Below are 17,535 nucleotides of genomic sequence, written 5' to 3' on the forward strand. Positions count from 1 at the left end.
GCTGGCTCTGCTGAGGATTAATAAGCAAACCTAAAGCAGAAGATTCATGCTTACTTGGGGAAAATCAAGAGTATTGTATTTTTAGACTTTTTTGTAAGAAACTTGATGAGCTGGCCTAGGGCATGAAGGCATATTTGTATGTTGTAAATATCTTTATATATAATGGAAAGTCTTGTCTTCCAAGCATTTCAAAAGAAAGAGCCATAGGCATGCAGGGCCTATTAAGAAAATATGAGAGAAAGAATGGCTTAGGTTTCAAGATGCTGACGGCATACGCAATTGACTCGTCTTGCCAGAGGCCACCGAATATTTGCCAAATGCACAGTATAATGCAGCTGTGGTGAAAGGGAAGGTGCAATTATCAAAATGAGACAGGGAGGGAGGGGGGTCTAGAGAGAGAGAGAATATGAGCTTCCCAACATTGCCTCCCAATCTGGTGCTCTACACGAAGCATGACTATGCCATCCTGCAGCACCTCCTGCACACAGGGATCAAGCCGCGCCTGCTGGCCTTCTGCCTTCTGGCCATGGGACCCTTCCTGGGCTTCATGCACCCGCCTGCATCATCATCATCATCATCATCATCTCCCCTCACTCCCTTCCTCTGCTTCAACACCCTCACTCTCCTCCTCTGCGCCGCTGGCACCCTCCTCTCCGCCTCGCAGCTCCTTGTCGCCGCCTTCCTGAACCCTAACCCCAGCCGCCGCCCCGACCCCCATGACCTCGTCCTCGTCTCCATCAGTGCCCAGCGCCGCCGCCTCGCCTCCGATGTCTCCCACGCCGCCTGCGGCGTCGCCATCCTCGTCCTCGCCGCCATCTCGCTCGCCGTCACCTACCCCTTCGCTGGGCTCGCAATCGCTGGGGACTGTGAGGCCCTGCGCAGGGCAGTGCTCATCCCGTCCCTCATCGGTGGCTGCGCGCTCGTCTTCACGATCTTCTTCATGGCCAGGTATCTTCTTGAGTGGTGGGGTTCTTTCAGGTCCGATCCGCAGCTGTGGAAGGCCATGACGGAAGACACACTGGTGGGTTCCCTCCTGGCAAGGTGCTGTGTCCGCCATACCTAACAAACAGAATCTCCATACAAGGAGAAGGTACATATATATGAACTAACTGTAAAAATGTTTGTATCACAAAAGCCCTACTTGGATGTAAGTACTAATGAGCTATAGCTATGATGTATTTCTTGTGTATCGTAATGTACAGAGCTGCCAATGATGAGGCACTAGAGATCCATAGTGAGGTTCTTAGCTGCAATCAATCTGTGTGTAGATTAAAAATACTCGCGTGCCTACCCTGCAATCGATCTATGCAGATTTTACTTCACTACAGAGAGTCACGACAGGCCTAGATTGACAGATGCAGGGCCGTAAATCTTCTGCCTTGTAGCTAGAATGACTAAACCAAAACATTGAGCAACTTAATGGGAGGCAACAAAGACTGCCTCTTATATACTAGGTCGTTTGTGCAAAACCTCTCTTCAATTGGAGCAGAGACTTGCCCATCCCTTGCCATGTCTAACCTTCTAGAGAGATGAAGTTGACCTTGGTATTTTGACTAAAGCAAGGGACCTCTCGCTCTTGTTGAAGCTTGGGAGTTCATATGAAGTTTGTAGATCCCTTGTGATCTCTCACCATCTAGAGAGATGAAATCCTTGATATTTAGACTAAAGTAAGGGACCTCTCACTCTTGTTGAAGATTGGGAGTTCATGAACCTTTGTTTTCTCTTGACACAATCCACACGATCAAATGTGTGACATAAGGCTCTATTTAGGGGACTGTCCCAATGTAGGGCTCTAGTTAAGTCTTTGGCTTCGACGCCTATTTAGGCCAATGAATGGAATTACCAAGAATTCCATTCATTGGCCCAATGTAGGGCTCTAGTTAAGTCTTTGGCTTCGACGCCTATTTAGGCCAATGAATGGAATTACCAAGAATTGCATGTTGATTTGGACTTTGCTTTCACACTATTGAAGATGGGGAGTCCATGGACTCTCACATGTAGTGCACTAGAATACTTTTGCGAAACAATGCATGTAACTACCAAGTCCTTAAATAGTTTGATTCGGGTTTCTAGCTCAAACAAGCCCAAACACTTGAATCAAGGTTGAATGAATCGAAACATGTTACCATATTCAATAGAGACATATCTCCAAGCATTTTGAGAATTTTGGTGTTATCATATTTGATAATGCAGATCTTGTTAATGAGCCCTTTTGGTGAGGAACAAATAAAGTAACTATGCTTTCCTTAATAATCTATAATATGAAGACTTCAAAGGGCAACACGGGGGTTTTCATACTTATTTTCAATGTGTGAAGCCTTTCTTTGAATCCCTCTTGCTAGCCATATAGATCACAAGAACCTCATATCGCCCCTAAAGTAGATATGGCTAGAGATTTAGTCTTACCATATCATCTCTATGCCACATAACATGTATTGTGTTGTTTCACAACTTGGAAGGAGAGCTTTATTGTTGTAGGATCAAAAGAATGCACATCCAATACTTAGCTCTTAAATATAGGGTTCACAAGTTACAACTACAAGGAAAAGCTTCTTATCAATTCTAGGAGAGAGTTGGCTACCATCTAGAATAATGTTATAGAGTGGATGGGAGGGAACGAAGTAGCTTCACTTGGTTAAATTGAAGTTGTTAAGAAATGTTAATACAACTAAATCTTGATTAGATTTGCTTAATAAAAATGATGCATATGCTTCACTTGGTTGAATTGAAGTTGTAAAGAAATGTGAATACAACTAAATCTTGATTAGGCATGCTTAATGAAATTGGTGCACATACTATGATTTCACTAGTCAAAACAAGATTGTAGAGAATTTTAGTTCTATGTTTATGCATTATCCACATTGTCCATGATTATGGTTTGATTTTGGTTGTCACCAAAACTTAAATTTGACACACATTTGAAAGTTTAGCCATTATCCGTGAAAGATAAAGTAACAAGGTGATGTATTTACAAAGGCCTTTTAAGATAAGGGTAGGATTTAGCTTCAAAGACTTTGTTAGATGTGATAAATTTTTATAATAACCATAGGAAAACTTTATTGGATGTAACAAATTGTATACTATTAAGAGGAAAAATGCATTAAAAAACCATTATGGGAAATATAATAACCATAGGAAAAGTTTAGATTGTAAAGCAATGGAGTTGGAAAATGGTTAGGATAAAAGTTCAATCGATCACACATGTAGCACCTACAAAAAATTCACGTAACAAAGCATCAATTATGTAAGATGGCCAAGATAAAACAAACTTCCTATCACATCCTTAGTACCTACAAATATGTCAATGGTATATAGTGAGGAAAGGGAATTGAGAAGAGCATTGGTAGCTCCAAATTCAAAGAAGGGCACCATAGTGTGTCAATCTATGGGTTGTAAAGGAAAACTTTTTTTTTGTCACATGTTTCTTTCTTTTCTTCCATTGCCTCTCTCATCATGTAATGTTAGGGTATTGAGTACTAGTCTGTGTGTGTTTTGTGTTTGTTCTTATTGGTGTTACAAGTTTGTAACAAGGTGTTTGATTGCTTCTTAAGCCAGCCAACATGGCCTTTTGATGTTGTTCAAATTTGTTTGCTAGAGGAGACTCATCTTTTAGATGGGAGATTTTCATAAGTTGTTGATTAACTTGTTTCCACCCTATTGTTTGTTGCTCAACTTGTGTTTTGACCATCTATACCTTTGTTATGCATCTAGTTGTAGTCATTTTGGTCTTGCAAGTTATTATCAGCCTAATCTCAACCTTTTTTTATTCATAGGTTATGATAGTGGTAACTTTCACATGCCTTAGACGTGAGAAAAAGGTCATGGGCGTTTGTTGTTGTGTCTAGTTTGGATAGTTGCTTCAGTGGATGTTCCTTTATCTTGTTTCATCATAAATTGATATTCTTTCTTGAACTATTAAATCTCTTGTTGTGGGCTTATTAACCATAAGTACGCTAGAGACTTGCAAAAACCATAGTTAGCTTCTTTCTTTATTTTCATTACTCAATGCCTTCTCTATGTTGTAATATTGGTGGCAAGCTCGAAGGCCTTGACTATTTGATTTGAAGTATGGTGATGGAGCTTGATTTGTGCAAAAGTAGATGTCTTATCTTGTTTTGGGCTTGACTCCTTGTTTTTGATGACCTCTCTATTGTTTGATTGAGATAACTTAAAGTTAGTTAACTATGAGGAAGCAATTTTAGATTGGGATGCAATTGATGCCAAAGTAGACGAAATGCTCATTTGATGCATTTTGAAGGAAATCTTGATGGTTATTCCTTGTGGGATATCTTGTGAGGTGTCGTTGAAGCTCCAACTTATGTACAAGGCTCCATTGACCATGTGGCTTGTCACCATCTATGTTCAATTTTAGATTGTTTGCATCAAGTCTATCGATACTATCTAGTCATTCATAAGTGACACAACTCTAGGGTCAACTTTGCAATATGTAGCTAGCTCTTTCTGGAGCTCTCTTGGTTGGGATTATTCTCCATAACTATCTTCAAAGTATGATGATGTGGTGAACGCCTTGTGAGCTCAAACATTTATAACTCTAATAAGTTTTCAACACATGAATTATATGTTATTGAAACATGGATCTACTTAAGATTATAGGAAAGTTTACCTTCTCATTCTTGTGGAATTGACAAGACTAAGGACATTGGCTATTTCAAAAGGGGCGAGGCATAGGAGGAGGAATAATGTTGCTCTTATGGAGGGAAGGGGCATCTTTGCAAGAACTACAAGAAGCTAATGGCATTGTAGAAGTAGAATGAGAGGAGGAGCAATGACTCCACCTCGACTCTTCATAATTCACAAATTTCAATATAGATTTTGATTAAGTAGCCAAGATCATAGTGAGCATGGAGTTAGACTTCTAGCATTAGTGTTGTTGCCATTGCTCAATCCTCTCTATGCCAAAGAGGGAGTGGGAGTGGATGGTGAAGATGGGGCATGATAGTCTCATCGAAATAAGAGGGGTGAAGATGTAAAGTTGATTGAAAGATGGTTCAATCCAATAAAGATACATCACATTGCTAACAATATCCCCTCTATTAGGGGCTTTAACACTATCTTTAGAGGTAGTACATACCCATAGGGACATTGTAAACCCAAAAACTTTGGCAAGAGATATGCTTTTGCTCAAGCATCTAGTAGGCCTATCTCACAAAGGCAAAAACTTTGGCAAGAGATATGCTTTTGCTCAAGCTACTAGTAGGCCTATCTCACAAAGCCTCAAGAGAAAATGTAGCAAACCTTGAAGATTGTAGCTTATCGATGAGAATTTGTTTTTTGACTAACATATGTCTATAAATTAACATGGTATATTAGGCTAATAGAAGAAAAGGCCTCTTGTTGTATTATCCTTCTAACCTTTTGTAGTGTGTTGCTTGATAAAATTCCCCTTAAAAATGCTTCAAGTAGTTTTTTGTTTGATTAGGCAACCATTGTTTCCTCACATATTTTTAAATTTGCTTTTTGGTTGCCTCCCCTCAAGTCCTTGTTTTATGAACCATGAGACATGATTACTACTCACTATCTTGCATACAAGTATCATAATTGTTCTATCACTTTCTATTTTTGTGGATTTTGAACACATTGGAACCACTAGTCTCGATATAATTTCTAATAATTAGTTGAAAAAAATTCTTGCCAAAGGCATGAATCATATATAGACTAGACCATATTAGAGCATGGAGGCTAAAAGTTCCTTAATATTTGATTTCAAGTATTTACTTAAGATTCTCAAGCTAGAGGAGAATGATTTTATGTGAATATATGAATATTTTGTTGAGAAAAGGTTGCAATTCTTACTATTGGTTATGTATTAAGAAAACTTTGAACTATGTACAAGAGCTTAAGTTGCTTATCATAGATTTCCATGTTATAGGCGTTGATAAGATCACAAACAAACCTTCATTTTTTTGTAAAAAGCTTTAACTCTCCCTTGTTGAATAATGCTTTAGTGGCATAGGTTTTCAACAGGTTGAATTTGATATTGATTTCCTTATATAGACTCTACAATATTTTAGAAAATTCAATATTTACCCTCTTTCAACATTGCTCTTTCCTTTCTTATGGGCTACCTTTAAAGCTCATAAACAAGATTTCAAATGGCTCACAAATACTACAAACTCAATTTACTTTGACTATACCCTTAAGTTAGCATGTGTTTTTAATGCCTATAGGACAGTTATTGCTAATGCTCTACTAACATCACTAAATACTATGAGAATCTTCCTCATCATGGGGACCACCTCATATCATCAATTATTGATTAAATGATTGCTTGGGCTTACTTGGGCTTGTTAGCCATTGATAACATAACATCAATGCATGGTGGACCAACCATGGTAAAGTGGATCAAAATGTATTTTCTTTCAATGAATCTCTTGAGTTAAATGCTTAGATGATAGAAAATACTTCTATAACTTTGATTGGCAATACAAAGAGGTGATATAAAGGTATTTCCATGGGGTTTTGTTACACTTTGTTGTTGCTTTCATAAGCTTCAAATGTTGGACTTGACGCAATGATTATGGTTCAAGTGCTTTAAGCAACATGGCTAAGGCCACGTCTCACATAACCATTGGATTCTCTCTCTTACAAAAAAAGATATAGCAAATATTGATTTACATTTTTCTTATGTCTATCTTCAAAGGTTTGTTGATGGCTCCATGACTCGAGCAATGTGCCTAAAGTAAGCTCCATATATATTCCCTCAATCACCACATGTGCTTCATGTAGAAGAAGAAGAAGAGGAAGTAAGAGCTTACCTTGCATCTCTCTCTCACTTTACTGCATACTCTCTCTCTCCCTCAAGCTAGATAAAAGCAAGAAGCAAGAAGAAAGCTTTACTAGATTTCACACCATAAAGATGACCTTATCCTTTTATTGCTTAGCTCTTAGGATAAAGGGGCTAGTAGAGTGTCAACTAATAGTCTCCCATAGCAATTATTTTCTTCCCCAAGTGAGTTATACAAATTCTTTTTAATAGTCACACTATACATATCACATGGAGCTTTCAAAAATGGCTTTGGGGCATCTTGCTAGCTTTACTATTTCTTATTTAAAGGTTTGCTTAGATGACTCTTGAACTATGGGAAAAACTACTAAGTTTATGTGGCATAAGGAGGAGAGGTTTGATATTTTAAAAAAAAAAGAGTGGTAAAGGGTGATATGATGATGAACAGAGAAAATGTGAGCACATGAAATATTATTTATGGCCTTCTCAAGAGATGAAATTTATTTTCAATTCGAAGATATGAGATAACATGATATTTAAATGATTGAACGTGTGCATGTAATGTGTGCATACTCTAAAAGCATCCATAAATGTGCATACAATATAAAGAGGGTTTTTAAAATGAAATGATATTTTAATTGTTGAACACATGCATGTGCATAATCTAAAGCACCCACAAATATACATATTCTATTAAAATACACACCATATCTATTTACACAAGTACATATATCATTATGCATGCATGTGTGAATCCCATACGCTCATGTATGCAATTATACACATGTTTATATACATGTAAACATATGGGTGAGAGAGAATTGAGAGAGAGAGAGAGGGGAGGGAGACTAGAAAAATCTAGGAGAAAGAGAGAAAACTCTAAATGAGAGAAGAGAGGAAATAAAGAAGAGGAGAGAGTATGGGTACAAACTTACAAAATATGCACATATACACATATAGACACATACATCTTTGCACAAATGCATTTTCATATATACATGTATGCATACATGGGTATATACATGCACACATGTATACACATACATATATGAGGTGAAAAATATGAGAGGGAGACTTTGACAAAAAAAGGGATATGAGAGAAAAATAATGAAAGGGCTTTAGAGGACACACTTATGAAACAATATGAATGGAACCATATATTAAACACACATATGCATATACTTACACACACACACACATGTATTTAGTCATATGCATGTGTATACAACATGTATACATGTATACAGATGAAAATGATAAGAGGAAGAGAGATGTTACATACACTCATGAGATTACATAAATGGAAACAAAAGTATTAAGTATATACATACATGCATGCACATATATACACATGTATATATAGATACACATACACATATTTGGTCTTCAAAAAATAAAGAGGATTTTTTGAAGGGTGATTTAATAAGGAAAAAGGTAAAGTTGAGCCATTGAAAAGTCTCTCTCTCTCTCTCTCTCTCTCTCTCTCTCTCTCTCTCTCTCTCTCTCTCTCTCTCTCGCGATAGGTAAACAAGAAATAAAAAGGGATTTCCTTTTGAAGGGTGATATGATGATGAAAAGAGGAAATGTGAGCATTTGAAGAGTGATTTGTGGCTCTCTCTCTCTCTCTCTTTATGAATTTCTTTTCTAATTGAAGATATGAGATGAAATGATACTTTAATGGCTAAACATGTGCATGCAATGTGGACATATTCTAGCAACACTCACAAATATACACATATTATAACAAGTGATGAATGTTTTTGATAAAATGATATTTTAATAATTGAACATATGCATGTAATATGTGCATATCCTTAAAACACCCACAAATATGTATATATTGTAAAAACACACAACATATATACAATGTACACATATATATAGGTTTACACATATATGTAAACACATATACTCATGTATGCACATATATACACATGCATGTATACATGTAAAGTTATGAATGAGAGAAATAAATGAAGAGAGCTAGAGAGGGGGGAGGAGGGAGATTAGAAACATTTAGGAAAAAGAGGAGAGAAAATAAAGGATAGGAGAATTATGGACATAAACTTATGAAACATGCATATATATACATGCATACATATACATGCAGATACATACATTTATGTACAAATACATACTATACATTCATACACATGCACACATGTATATATAAGATGCACACATAAGGTGAAAAGATGAAAGACAGGGGACTTGGGGAAAAAAAAAAGAGACCAAAAAACAATGAGAAGGAGAGAGAGGACACACATGAGATTACATGAATGAAAACACATATTAAACATGCATGCTTATATGCATACACACATGTACATATACATGCACGTGTATACAATATGTACACATGAGGTGCAAAAAGTTGAGAGACAGAGAACTCAAGAAAAGAAAAAAAGGAGATGAGAGAAAAACGATGAGAGGGGGAGAGAGGATACACACACTTATAGAAACATATATATTACACGCGCGCACGCACGCATGCATGTATGTATATGCACGTGCGTATGTGTGCGCACGCATACACATTGAGAGAGAGAGAGAGAGAGAGAGAGAGAGAGAGAGAGAGAGAGAGAGAGAGAGAGAGAGAGAGAGAGAGAGAGAGAGAGAGAGAGAGAGAGAGAGAGAGAGAGAGAGAGAGAGAGAGAGAGAGAGAGAGAGAGGAATAATAATAATAATATTAAGAGGGATAGGAGAGAGAAGAGAAAAATGATGAGCTCATGAGCATGGATACATGCATAATGTCATATATATACACACATATATGGTTGGTTTCTTTATCTCAACCACTCATGAACATTCTTGCCATATGAAATGTGTATTGTGATGCAAACTTATAATTGTTATTAATATTGATTCTTTGAATCCTGGTGCGAAGCATTGAACAAACATTAGTATGAAGTGCCAATGGAATCTAGGTACAAAGCACCTAGTATTTATCAAATAACCTTAGTTATAAATGAAGTAATCATAAGAGTCGCAATGAGGGGCTAATAGAGTGACTCTCATGGATGTATTACTTTAAGAATTTAAACATTTTATAATATAAAAAATCTTTGATGAATTAATTGTTTGACTCACCTTATAGTATGAAAAAAATTGTGATAACTTTGGGTAGCCAAATCAGGTCCACTATTTGTGCAATCACCAAACAGGGGTGCGGTGCATTTTGCTTTTGGGGGGGATGTTACACTATGGTCCCTTTATCCTATACATGGCTTTGATTTTTTGGGCATCCCCTTATCTTTTTGGCCTAATAAAAAGAGAGAAAGTAAGAGCTTTACTCTTAACAATCCCTCACTCTACTTGAGAGAGAGAGAGAGAGAGAGGCAAGTTGCAAGAAATAAGCAAGAAGAGAGCTTCGCAAGATTGCAAACCCTAAGAACAAGCTGATACTTGTGTTTCTTAGCTTTTCTAAATGGCCTTGATTTTTTTGGCACCCTCCCATCTATTTGGCCTAAATAGGTTTTCCCTTGTGTATACTCTTTGGTTTTATGGATCTTTTTTAATTTAGTGCTCATTCGTCGCTCAAATCATACTAGCTCTCTTTATAAAAGATTTTTCTTTTACTAGTGTCTTAATTAGGTCTTTTGGAGCTAGCTTATAGTCAAAGAAAGGAGGGAAGAGAGTAGAATGGTAAGGGTAACCTTCTAGTAGTAAGAATGTGTACTTTCTAAGGGTATACCATTTTCTTATTGTGTCATCACTACTTGTGTAAGTAAAAGTGCAATTGGGAGATGGGTCAACCCCAAGCAAGATTAAAGTGTTGTCCCACACTTAAGAACCTAGCTGGTGTAGGGGGAGATTCGGTATAAAGATCAGAGTAATAAGTCTACTGATGGCCTTCGAATGTCTTATACTTGATATGGCCCAAGTCTGTGAAGTGGAGAAGGGCTAGAGAATTGGAAATAGAGGTTGTCAAGGGACACCATAAGCTGTGCCCAACTTGAGGGCTCTTAGGTGATGTGATTGTGGGTATACCTATTCTATTGTGGAGCTTTTGCTATCTTTTATTCTTTTATTCTTTTATTTTTTATTCTTTTCATTGGATATTTTATTGTGGCTCCTTTTATTTCCCTTTCATTGGCTAAGAAAGTGGTTCATAATGATAAGTCATTACTTTGGTAGTATTTTTTGTCTCACACTTGATTTAGCAATTGATTTGGGGCTGATTTGTAGGGTATTACAATAGCCAATGAGTTGCCCTTTTGTGTATTTGCTTGGTCTCATTATGACTAGTGGTTCTCATGATGGTACTATCTTCAATATTGAGAAGTTGGATGGGACCAATTACAGCTATTGGAAGATCCATACATGACATGTTTTAGTACAAAAATTGTAGGTTATGCCACTCCAAAATGGGGTGCCAAACATGAAAACATTGCAATTGAGGATTGAGATAAACTAAATGAGATATGCAAGTCCATGATCATTTTATCATTTTCTAAGTGGGTTCACTAAAATATTTTAATTGAAAGTCAGACTGCATATGAGCTTTGGACACAGATTAAGAATCTTTATAACAAGCATAGTTTTGCATCTTAAATGTATCAGCTGAAACAATCGATGGACCTTCGCATGAAGGAAGGGACTTCTATGTCTACACACTTGAATGAGTTTCACTTCATTATCAATCATTTAGCTTCACAAGAGATTGAGTTCAAGGATACTTTGCATTCTTTATTTCTGCTTGGTACTCTATCTGAGTTGTGAGACACTTTTGGTACGGCTCTATGTGCTAAGGGTGGGTTGAAATTATAGAATGTTAAGAGTGCCCTTTTTATAGATGAGATGAACAAAAAGAATGTGGATGCTTCCTGCACATCACATGCATCGACTATGACAGACTAGTAGGACGGAAATGGCCATGGTAGTAACTCTAGTAGGTCTCAATCTCGAATAGGTGGACAATCTTATAGTAAGTCATTTGGCCGTAAGTTTGGTTTTACTTGTCATTATTGTGGAAAAGTAGTTCATATTCAACCATAGTGCAATAAAATGCATGAAGATAAGCACAAGGACAAGGGAGAGGGTAAAGTATAGGACAAAAATAATGATCACAACATTGTGCATAGCAAGTCTAATATTAAGATTGAAGAGATTAATATAGTGCAACATGATATATCTGATGATCTTATCTTGGAAGCTTCTTCTTTCGATGCTTTATAGCTGGTTGATGCTTTGTCAAGATATACTTAATATTTCTTGATAGATCGGGGGGCTTTATTTCATGTGACCCCTCATAGAGAGTGGTTTCACTCCTATTGCAATATGAGTGGATCTGTTCGTTTGGGTAATTAAATGACATTTGAGATAGTTGGTATTAGTGATGTCTAGCTACATTTTGGTTCAAGAAATATGTTCATTCTTAATGATATACATCATGTACCAGCTCTCGTGGAAAGTCTTATATTTGTTGGTACCTTGAACAATGTAGGTTATGTTGTCTCTTTTGGTGATTTCTCATGGAAAATTACCAGTGGAAATCTTATTATTACACATGGTGCTAAGTCTAATACCTTCTATCCTTTGCTTGTATTTGGGTCAATTGACCATGGTTTGGCTATAGCTGATGCAATTTCATATGTATCTCTTTGGCATCGTTGCCTTGGACACATGTCTTTGAAAGGAATGAAAATGCATACTAGTTTGTCATGTCTTTCACCCATAGACTATAAGTGTTTTGAGTCTTGCGATCATTGTTTATGTGATTGGCAAATATGTAGAACACATAAGAAGTCTAGCATAAAGCATATGGGTGAGCCTTTGGCTCTTATTCATTTAGATGTATGTGGTCCCATGCCTTGTTAGTTGCTAGGTAGTGTGAAGTACTGTGTCACATTCATTGATGATTACTCACATAGGGTCTAGGCTTACCCTATTAAGAAAAATCAAATGTCTTGTCCACCTTTTAGCATTGGCTTACTCTTGTTGAGAACTAGTCTATGTATAGGTTGAAATACCTCATGTTAGTTAATGGGAATGAGTATGTCTCAAAAACTTTTGAGAAGTTTTGCGATGAGAAGGGTATTAAGCATCAACTGATCGCCCCCTACACCCCTTTCCAAAAGGGTATTGTCGAATGCATAAACATGACAATTTAGGAGAAAGTTTGTAGTATGGTTAGTAGATAGGTTTACCGCGATACTTTTGGATTGAGGCAATTACTATTGTTGTATACTTAATTAATTGGTTGCCTTATACTGCTATTAATTGCGAGTTTGCAGAGAAGGTATGGATTGGAAAACCTTTGTTCTATGGTCATTTGAGTATCTTTGCTTGTTAGGCATTCTGCCATGTTTCCAAAAGACAAGGGCAATAAGTTGGATCGTAAGTCCATAAAATGCATCTTTCTTAGTTATGGGGATGTAGGTGAGATGGGCTATTGCCTATGGGATTCATAGGCTTGCAAGCTTATCCGCATCCATGATGTTGTTTTTCATGAGGAAAATATGTATAAGCAACTTGAGTAGGTGGTTGAGGTGCGCAATGTAATCTTTCAGGAGGAGCCTCTTGGTCGCATATAGCCAACTAGACAGCCAACATCACAATTGATACTCCAATGGCCAAAGCTCCACTTATTGTGAAAGATCAGCCTGCTTTAAGATGCTCTAATAGAGCTAGATATCAGTTGAAGCGCTTTATGTCCTCCATGGATTATGTTATGGTGATAGATGTAGGTGAGTCTTTCTCTTATGATGAGACTATGCACATAGATGATATTCACACATGGGACAAGGTTATGCAATATGAGTTTAACTCCTTATAGACTAGCCATACATGGGATTTAGTTTCTTTGGCTAGTAGCAAGAAGGTAGTGCCATACAAGTGGGTATATAAGCTAAAAAGTATTCTTAGATATCCCAACCACTTGTAAAGCCAGATTGGTAGCTAAGGTTTTCAAGTAGGAATATGTTATTGACTTTAATGAAGTCTTTTCTCATATGGTGGTCAAAATGATGACCCTACGCTTGGTACTAACATTGGTTACTCATCTAGATCTAGACCTTTATTAGATGGATATAAAGATGCATTTTTAACATGGGGACTTGCATGATCAGATTTATATGTAGTAGCATAAGGGCTTTGAAGAAAAAGGCAAGGAACACCTAGTGTCCAAGTTGAGGAGCCTTTATGACCTTAAGTAGGCACCTAGGGAATGGTACCACACATTTGATGCTTTTATGCATTCAAAATAATATGGTCATAGTATTATGGATCCGTGTTTATATAGAATAAGACTCATGATGGTAGCCTTATGATTATGGTACTCCATGTGGATGATATATTTATTATTGGGAGAGCTCATGACGAGCTAGATGCCTTGAAAACTTAGCTCAAGAAGAGCTTTGAGATGAATGACATGAAATAGAGGCTTTGCATATTCTTAGGATGTGCATCATGCATGATTGCTCCAAGGGGCTCCTTTATCTATCACACATGAGTGCATCCAAAAAGTCCTTGAGAAGTTTCATATACAAGATGGTAAGCCTATTGGTTTTCCTCTACCTTCCCATTTGAGAAGTTTCATATACAAGAAGTTAGTTAGTCTAATGAGTAGAAGGTCGAGACGGCTAAGATTCCTTATGCATCTGGCATGGGGAGTTTAATGTATGCCATAATAGCCACTTGTCTTGACATAGCATTTGTAGTGAGAGTAATGGCATGCTATATGGCTACACCTAGCATATATCATTTGGATGCCGTTAAGGGTATCATGCAAGACTTGAAGGGCACAAAAACTATGTGTATATGTTATGGTGGCCATGATACAGGAGTTGTGGGGTACATGACTTTGAATATGTAGGACATATAGATAGTAGGAAGTCCACATCTAGCTATATCTTCACCTTTGTTGGAGGTGTTGCTTCTTAGATGTTTAGGATGCACAAATGTATGAATCTCTCTACTATTAAGACTAAATATGTTGCTGCCACCAAGGCTTGCAAGGAGGCTCTTTGGTTAGGCCGTTGACCTTGATATTATTGATGTGGTCCCTACACTATATTCAAATTATATGAGTGCTATCTAGTTAGCCAAGAATCCTTGGTCTTCAATGTGAAGACGAAACACATTGAGATACATTACCACTTTATTGGAGAGGTCGTTGAGGAAACGTGTGTTGACCTTATCAAGATCTCAATTGACTAAAATCCTACAGGTTTGCCCACGAAAAGTCTCTTAGCAAAGTGTTTTGCCTTCCATGAGAAGTTGATGGACACTGGATGAGATGACACTTTTTCTCATGTTGTACTTATGTACATTTGTACTTTGTCACTTTTTTCTTATTTTCTAATGACTAAAGACACATTGACCTTTAAGTGGGAGGTTCTTGGGAGTAAAGGCACCTTTGTCTAACCACCCATGTAGCCTTCCATGAGAAGTTGATGGACATTAGAACTTTTTCTCATGTTGTACTTATGTACATTTATACTTTGTCACTTTCTTCTTGTTCTCTCCTAACTAGAGGCACATTTGCCTTTAAGTGGGAGGTTATTGGGGGTAAAGGCACCTTTGCCTAGCCACCTATGTATTACTACATTAATAGCACCTACACACCTATACACTGTAGGTGTACACCCATGTTTGTCACTTCATTCTTTATTCTTTCAATGATATTTGAATAAAGGGAAGGTGGATCACACAATTGCGACCATTGGAGTTTCCACATCTTGTGTGTGTCTCTCTCTTGATCTCGTTCCTTCCACCATAGCTCTTACTTCTACTTACATGCTTCCACTTTGGACTCACTCCCTTCACATTTGCTACCGTAGATAGTGATACCCTTTGATTTCTATCTTTAACTTGTATTGAGATTACTATTGTTTTGTAAATGCAATAGTGACTTATTGACTTTATCATTTATGTCTTTTTCTTTATATTTTTCCATGTCAAAGATTCTAAGACAACACATTGTGATGAGATATCAAGAAAAATGGATTTCCCATTTATATAGTAACTTGGAGCTTATGTAAAAAGTTTTTTCTTTCGATTTTTATTAAATGATATTTTTCTATTTTATGGATTTCTCAAAGTAGATTACTTATTTTCTTGGTTTTTATTTTAAGTTTATCATTATTTGAGCCTAAAGAGTTCCCCCGCCCCCCCCCCCCCCCCCCCCCCCCCCCCCCCCCCCCCCCCCTCCCAAAAAAAAAAAGATTGCAATACTTCATAGGATGGTCAAGGGAGAGTTGTGGTATTTTGTTCCATGGTGTACTAATTTATCTTCATAATTTTTCTTTATATTATGTTGGAGTGCTTATTTCACACACACACACACACACACACACACACACACACACATATATATATATATATATAACTATCGTTGTAACAACCGATCCATAAACGTGAGGATTATGTTTATATGCAATGTAATGATTCATATTGAAATATGGAAAGGGTGAGCAAGAATGAGAGCACAAGTGAACGCAAGAAGCAAGAGTTCTAGAGGTGGAGTAAGAAGAGAGAGCAAGACTATATATGGAAACTCCAACAATCATAGTGTGTGACTAGCCTCCCTTATTATATTGTTATAGTAAATATAAATAGTTAAGTGACAATGATGGGTGACTACCATCACCTATAGTGTACAAGTTTGTAGGTGCTAAGTACAAAGTAACTATAAATGGCTAAACACATGTGGCCTTTAAACCCTAAAAAACCTTCCACTTAAAGGAGAATGTATCTGAGTGAGGAGAAAACAAGAAAAATGTGATAAAGTACAATGTGTACATATAAATAAAACTAGATGAGAAATAGATATCATCTCATCCTATGTCCATCATCTTTTTAAGGAAGGCATAATGTTCAATTGGGAGACTTTTAGTAAGCAGATTAGTAGGATTCTTATATGTAGAGATATTCACAATCTCTATCTACTTGTTCTCAACCACCTCTCTGATAAAGTGGTAATGAACCTTAACATGCTTGGTCTTTACACAAAAGACCAAATTATGTGTCAATTGAATAGCACTCATAGAATCCAAATACAATGTAGGAGTTATGTCTATGATACTAAGGTTTATAAATCAAGTGGCCTAACCATAGGACCTTCTTGTGAGTCCTAGTGGAGGCAATATACTCAGTCTTGATAGTAGACAAGACAATGCAATTCTGCATCCTAGACATCGAAGGACTAACACCTCTAGTAAAAGTGAAGACATAGCTAGAGGTAAACTTCGTACTATCCATATATCTTGCATAATTTAAGCCAGTGTAACCCATGACTCTAGTAATGTTGGTTGCCATAACAAAGCTACAAGTTTGCAGTGCCCTTAAGATGTCTCATGATACCCTTCACAGTGTTCCAATGTTGTATGCTAGGTGTCATTATATAATGAGCCACAACTCACACTACAAATGCTATGTCAAGTCTAGTGGCTATCATGGCATACATCAAGTTGCCCAATGCAATGCATATGGGATCTTGGTAATCTTGGCCCTCTTATAATCTAATTTGGACAATTTGTCTAACTCATCTTCACATAAGAAGGTAAAGGGGTGCCAATCAGCTTACCATCCTACATTTGAAACAACTCATGTACTTTGTGAATGTACTTCTTCTATAATAAGTAGAGAAGTCCCTTAAGAGTGCTTGCTTGTAATGCACACACCAAGTATGTGAGAATTATGCCCCATGTCCTTTATCTCAAAGCTATTTTGAGATAGGTCTTCAAAGCATATGGCTCATTATGAATACTCCTAGCAACAATCAACATGTCATCAACATATAATACCAAAATGATAAGGCTACCATCATGTGCCTTCTTCATGTAAAG

General features: G+C 37.1%; 1 protein-coding gene across 1 annotated transcript; it reads left to right on the forward strand.

Annotated features, from left to right (window-relative positions):
- The first annotated feature begins 299 nt into the window (after nucleotides 1-299).
- Nucleotides 300-9,374, forward strand: LOC148010721 (uncharacterized). The gene is made up of 2 exons (XM_087671141.1): nucleotides 300-1,090; nucleotides 6,662-9,374. Exon 1 carries the CDS (start codon nucleotides 407-409, stop codon nucleotides 1,061-1,063), a length of 657 nt encoding a protein of 218 aa, XP_087527267.1. The 5' UTR covers nucleotides 300-406; the 3' UTR covers nucleotides 1,064-1,090; nucleotides 6,662-9,374.
- The last annotated feature ends 8,161 nt before the right edge of the window (nucleotides 9,375-17,535 follow it).

This window comes from Lygodium microphyllum, chromosome 29, assembly GCF_053477565.2.
Source record: "Lygodium microphyllum isolate KBCC chromosome 29, Lygodium_microphyllum_v1.1.10, whole genome shotgun sequence".
Lineage (NCBI taxonomy): Eukaryota > Viridiplantae > Streptophyta > Polypodiopsida > Schizaeales > Lygodiaceae > Lygodium > Lygodium microphyllum.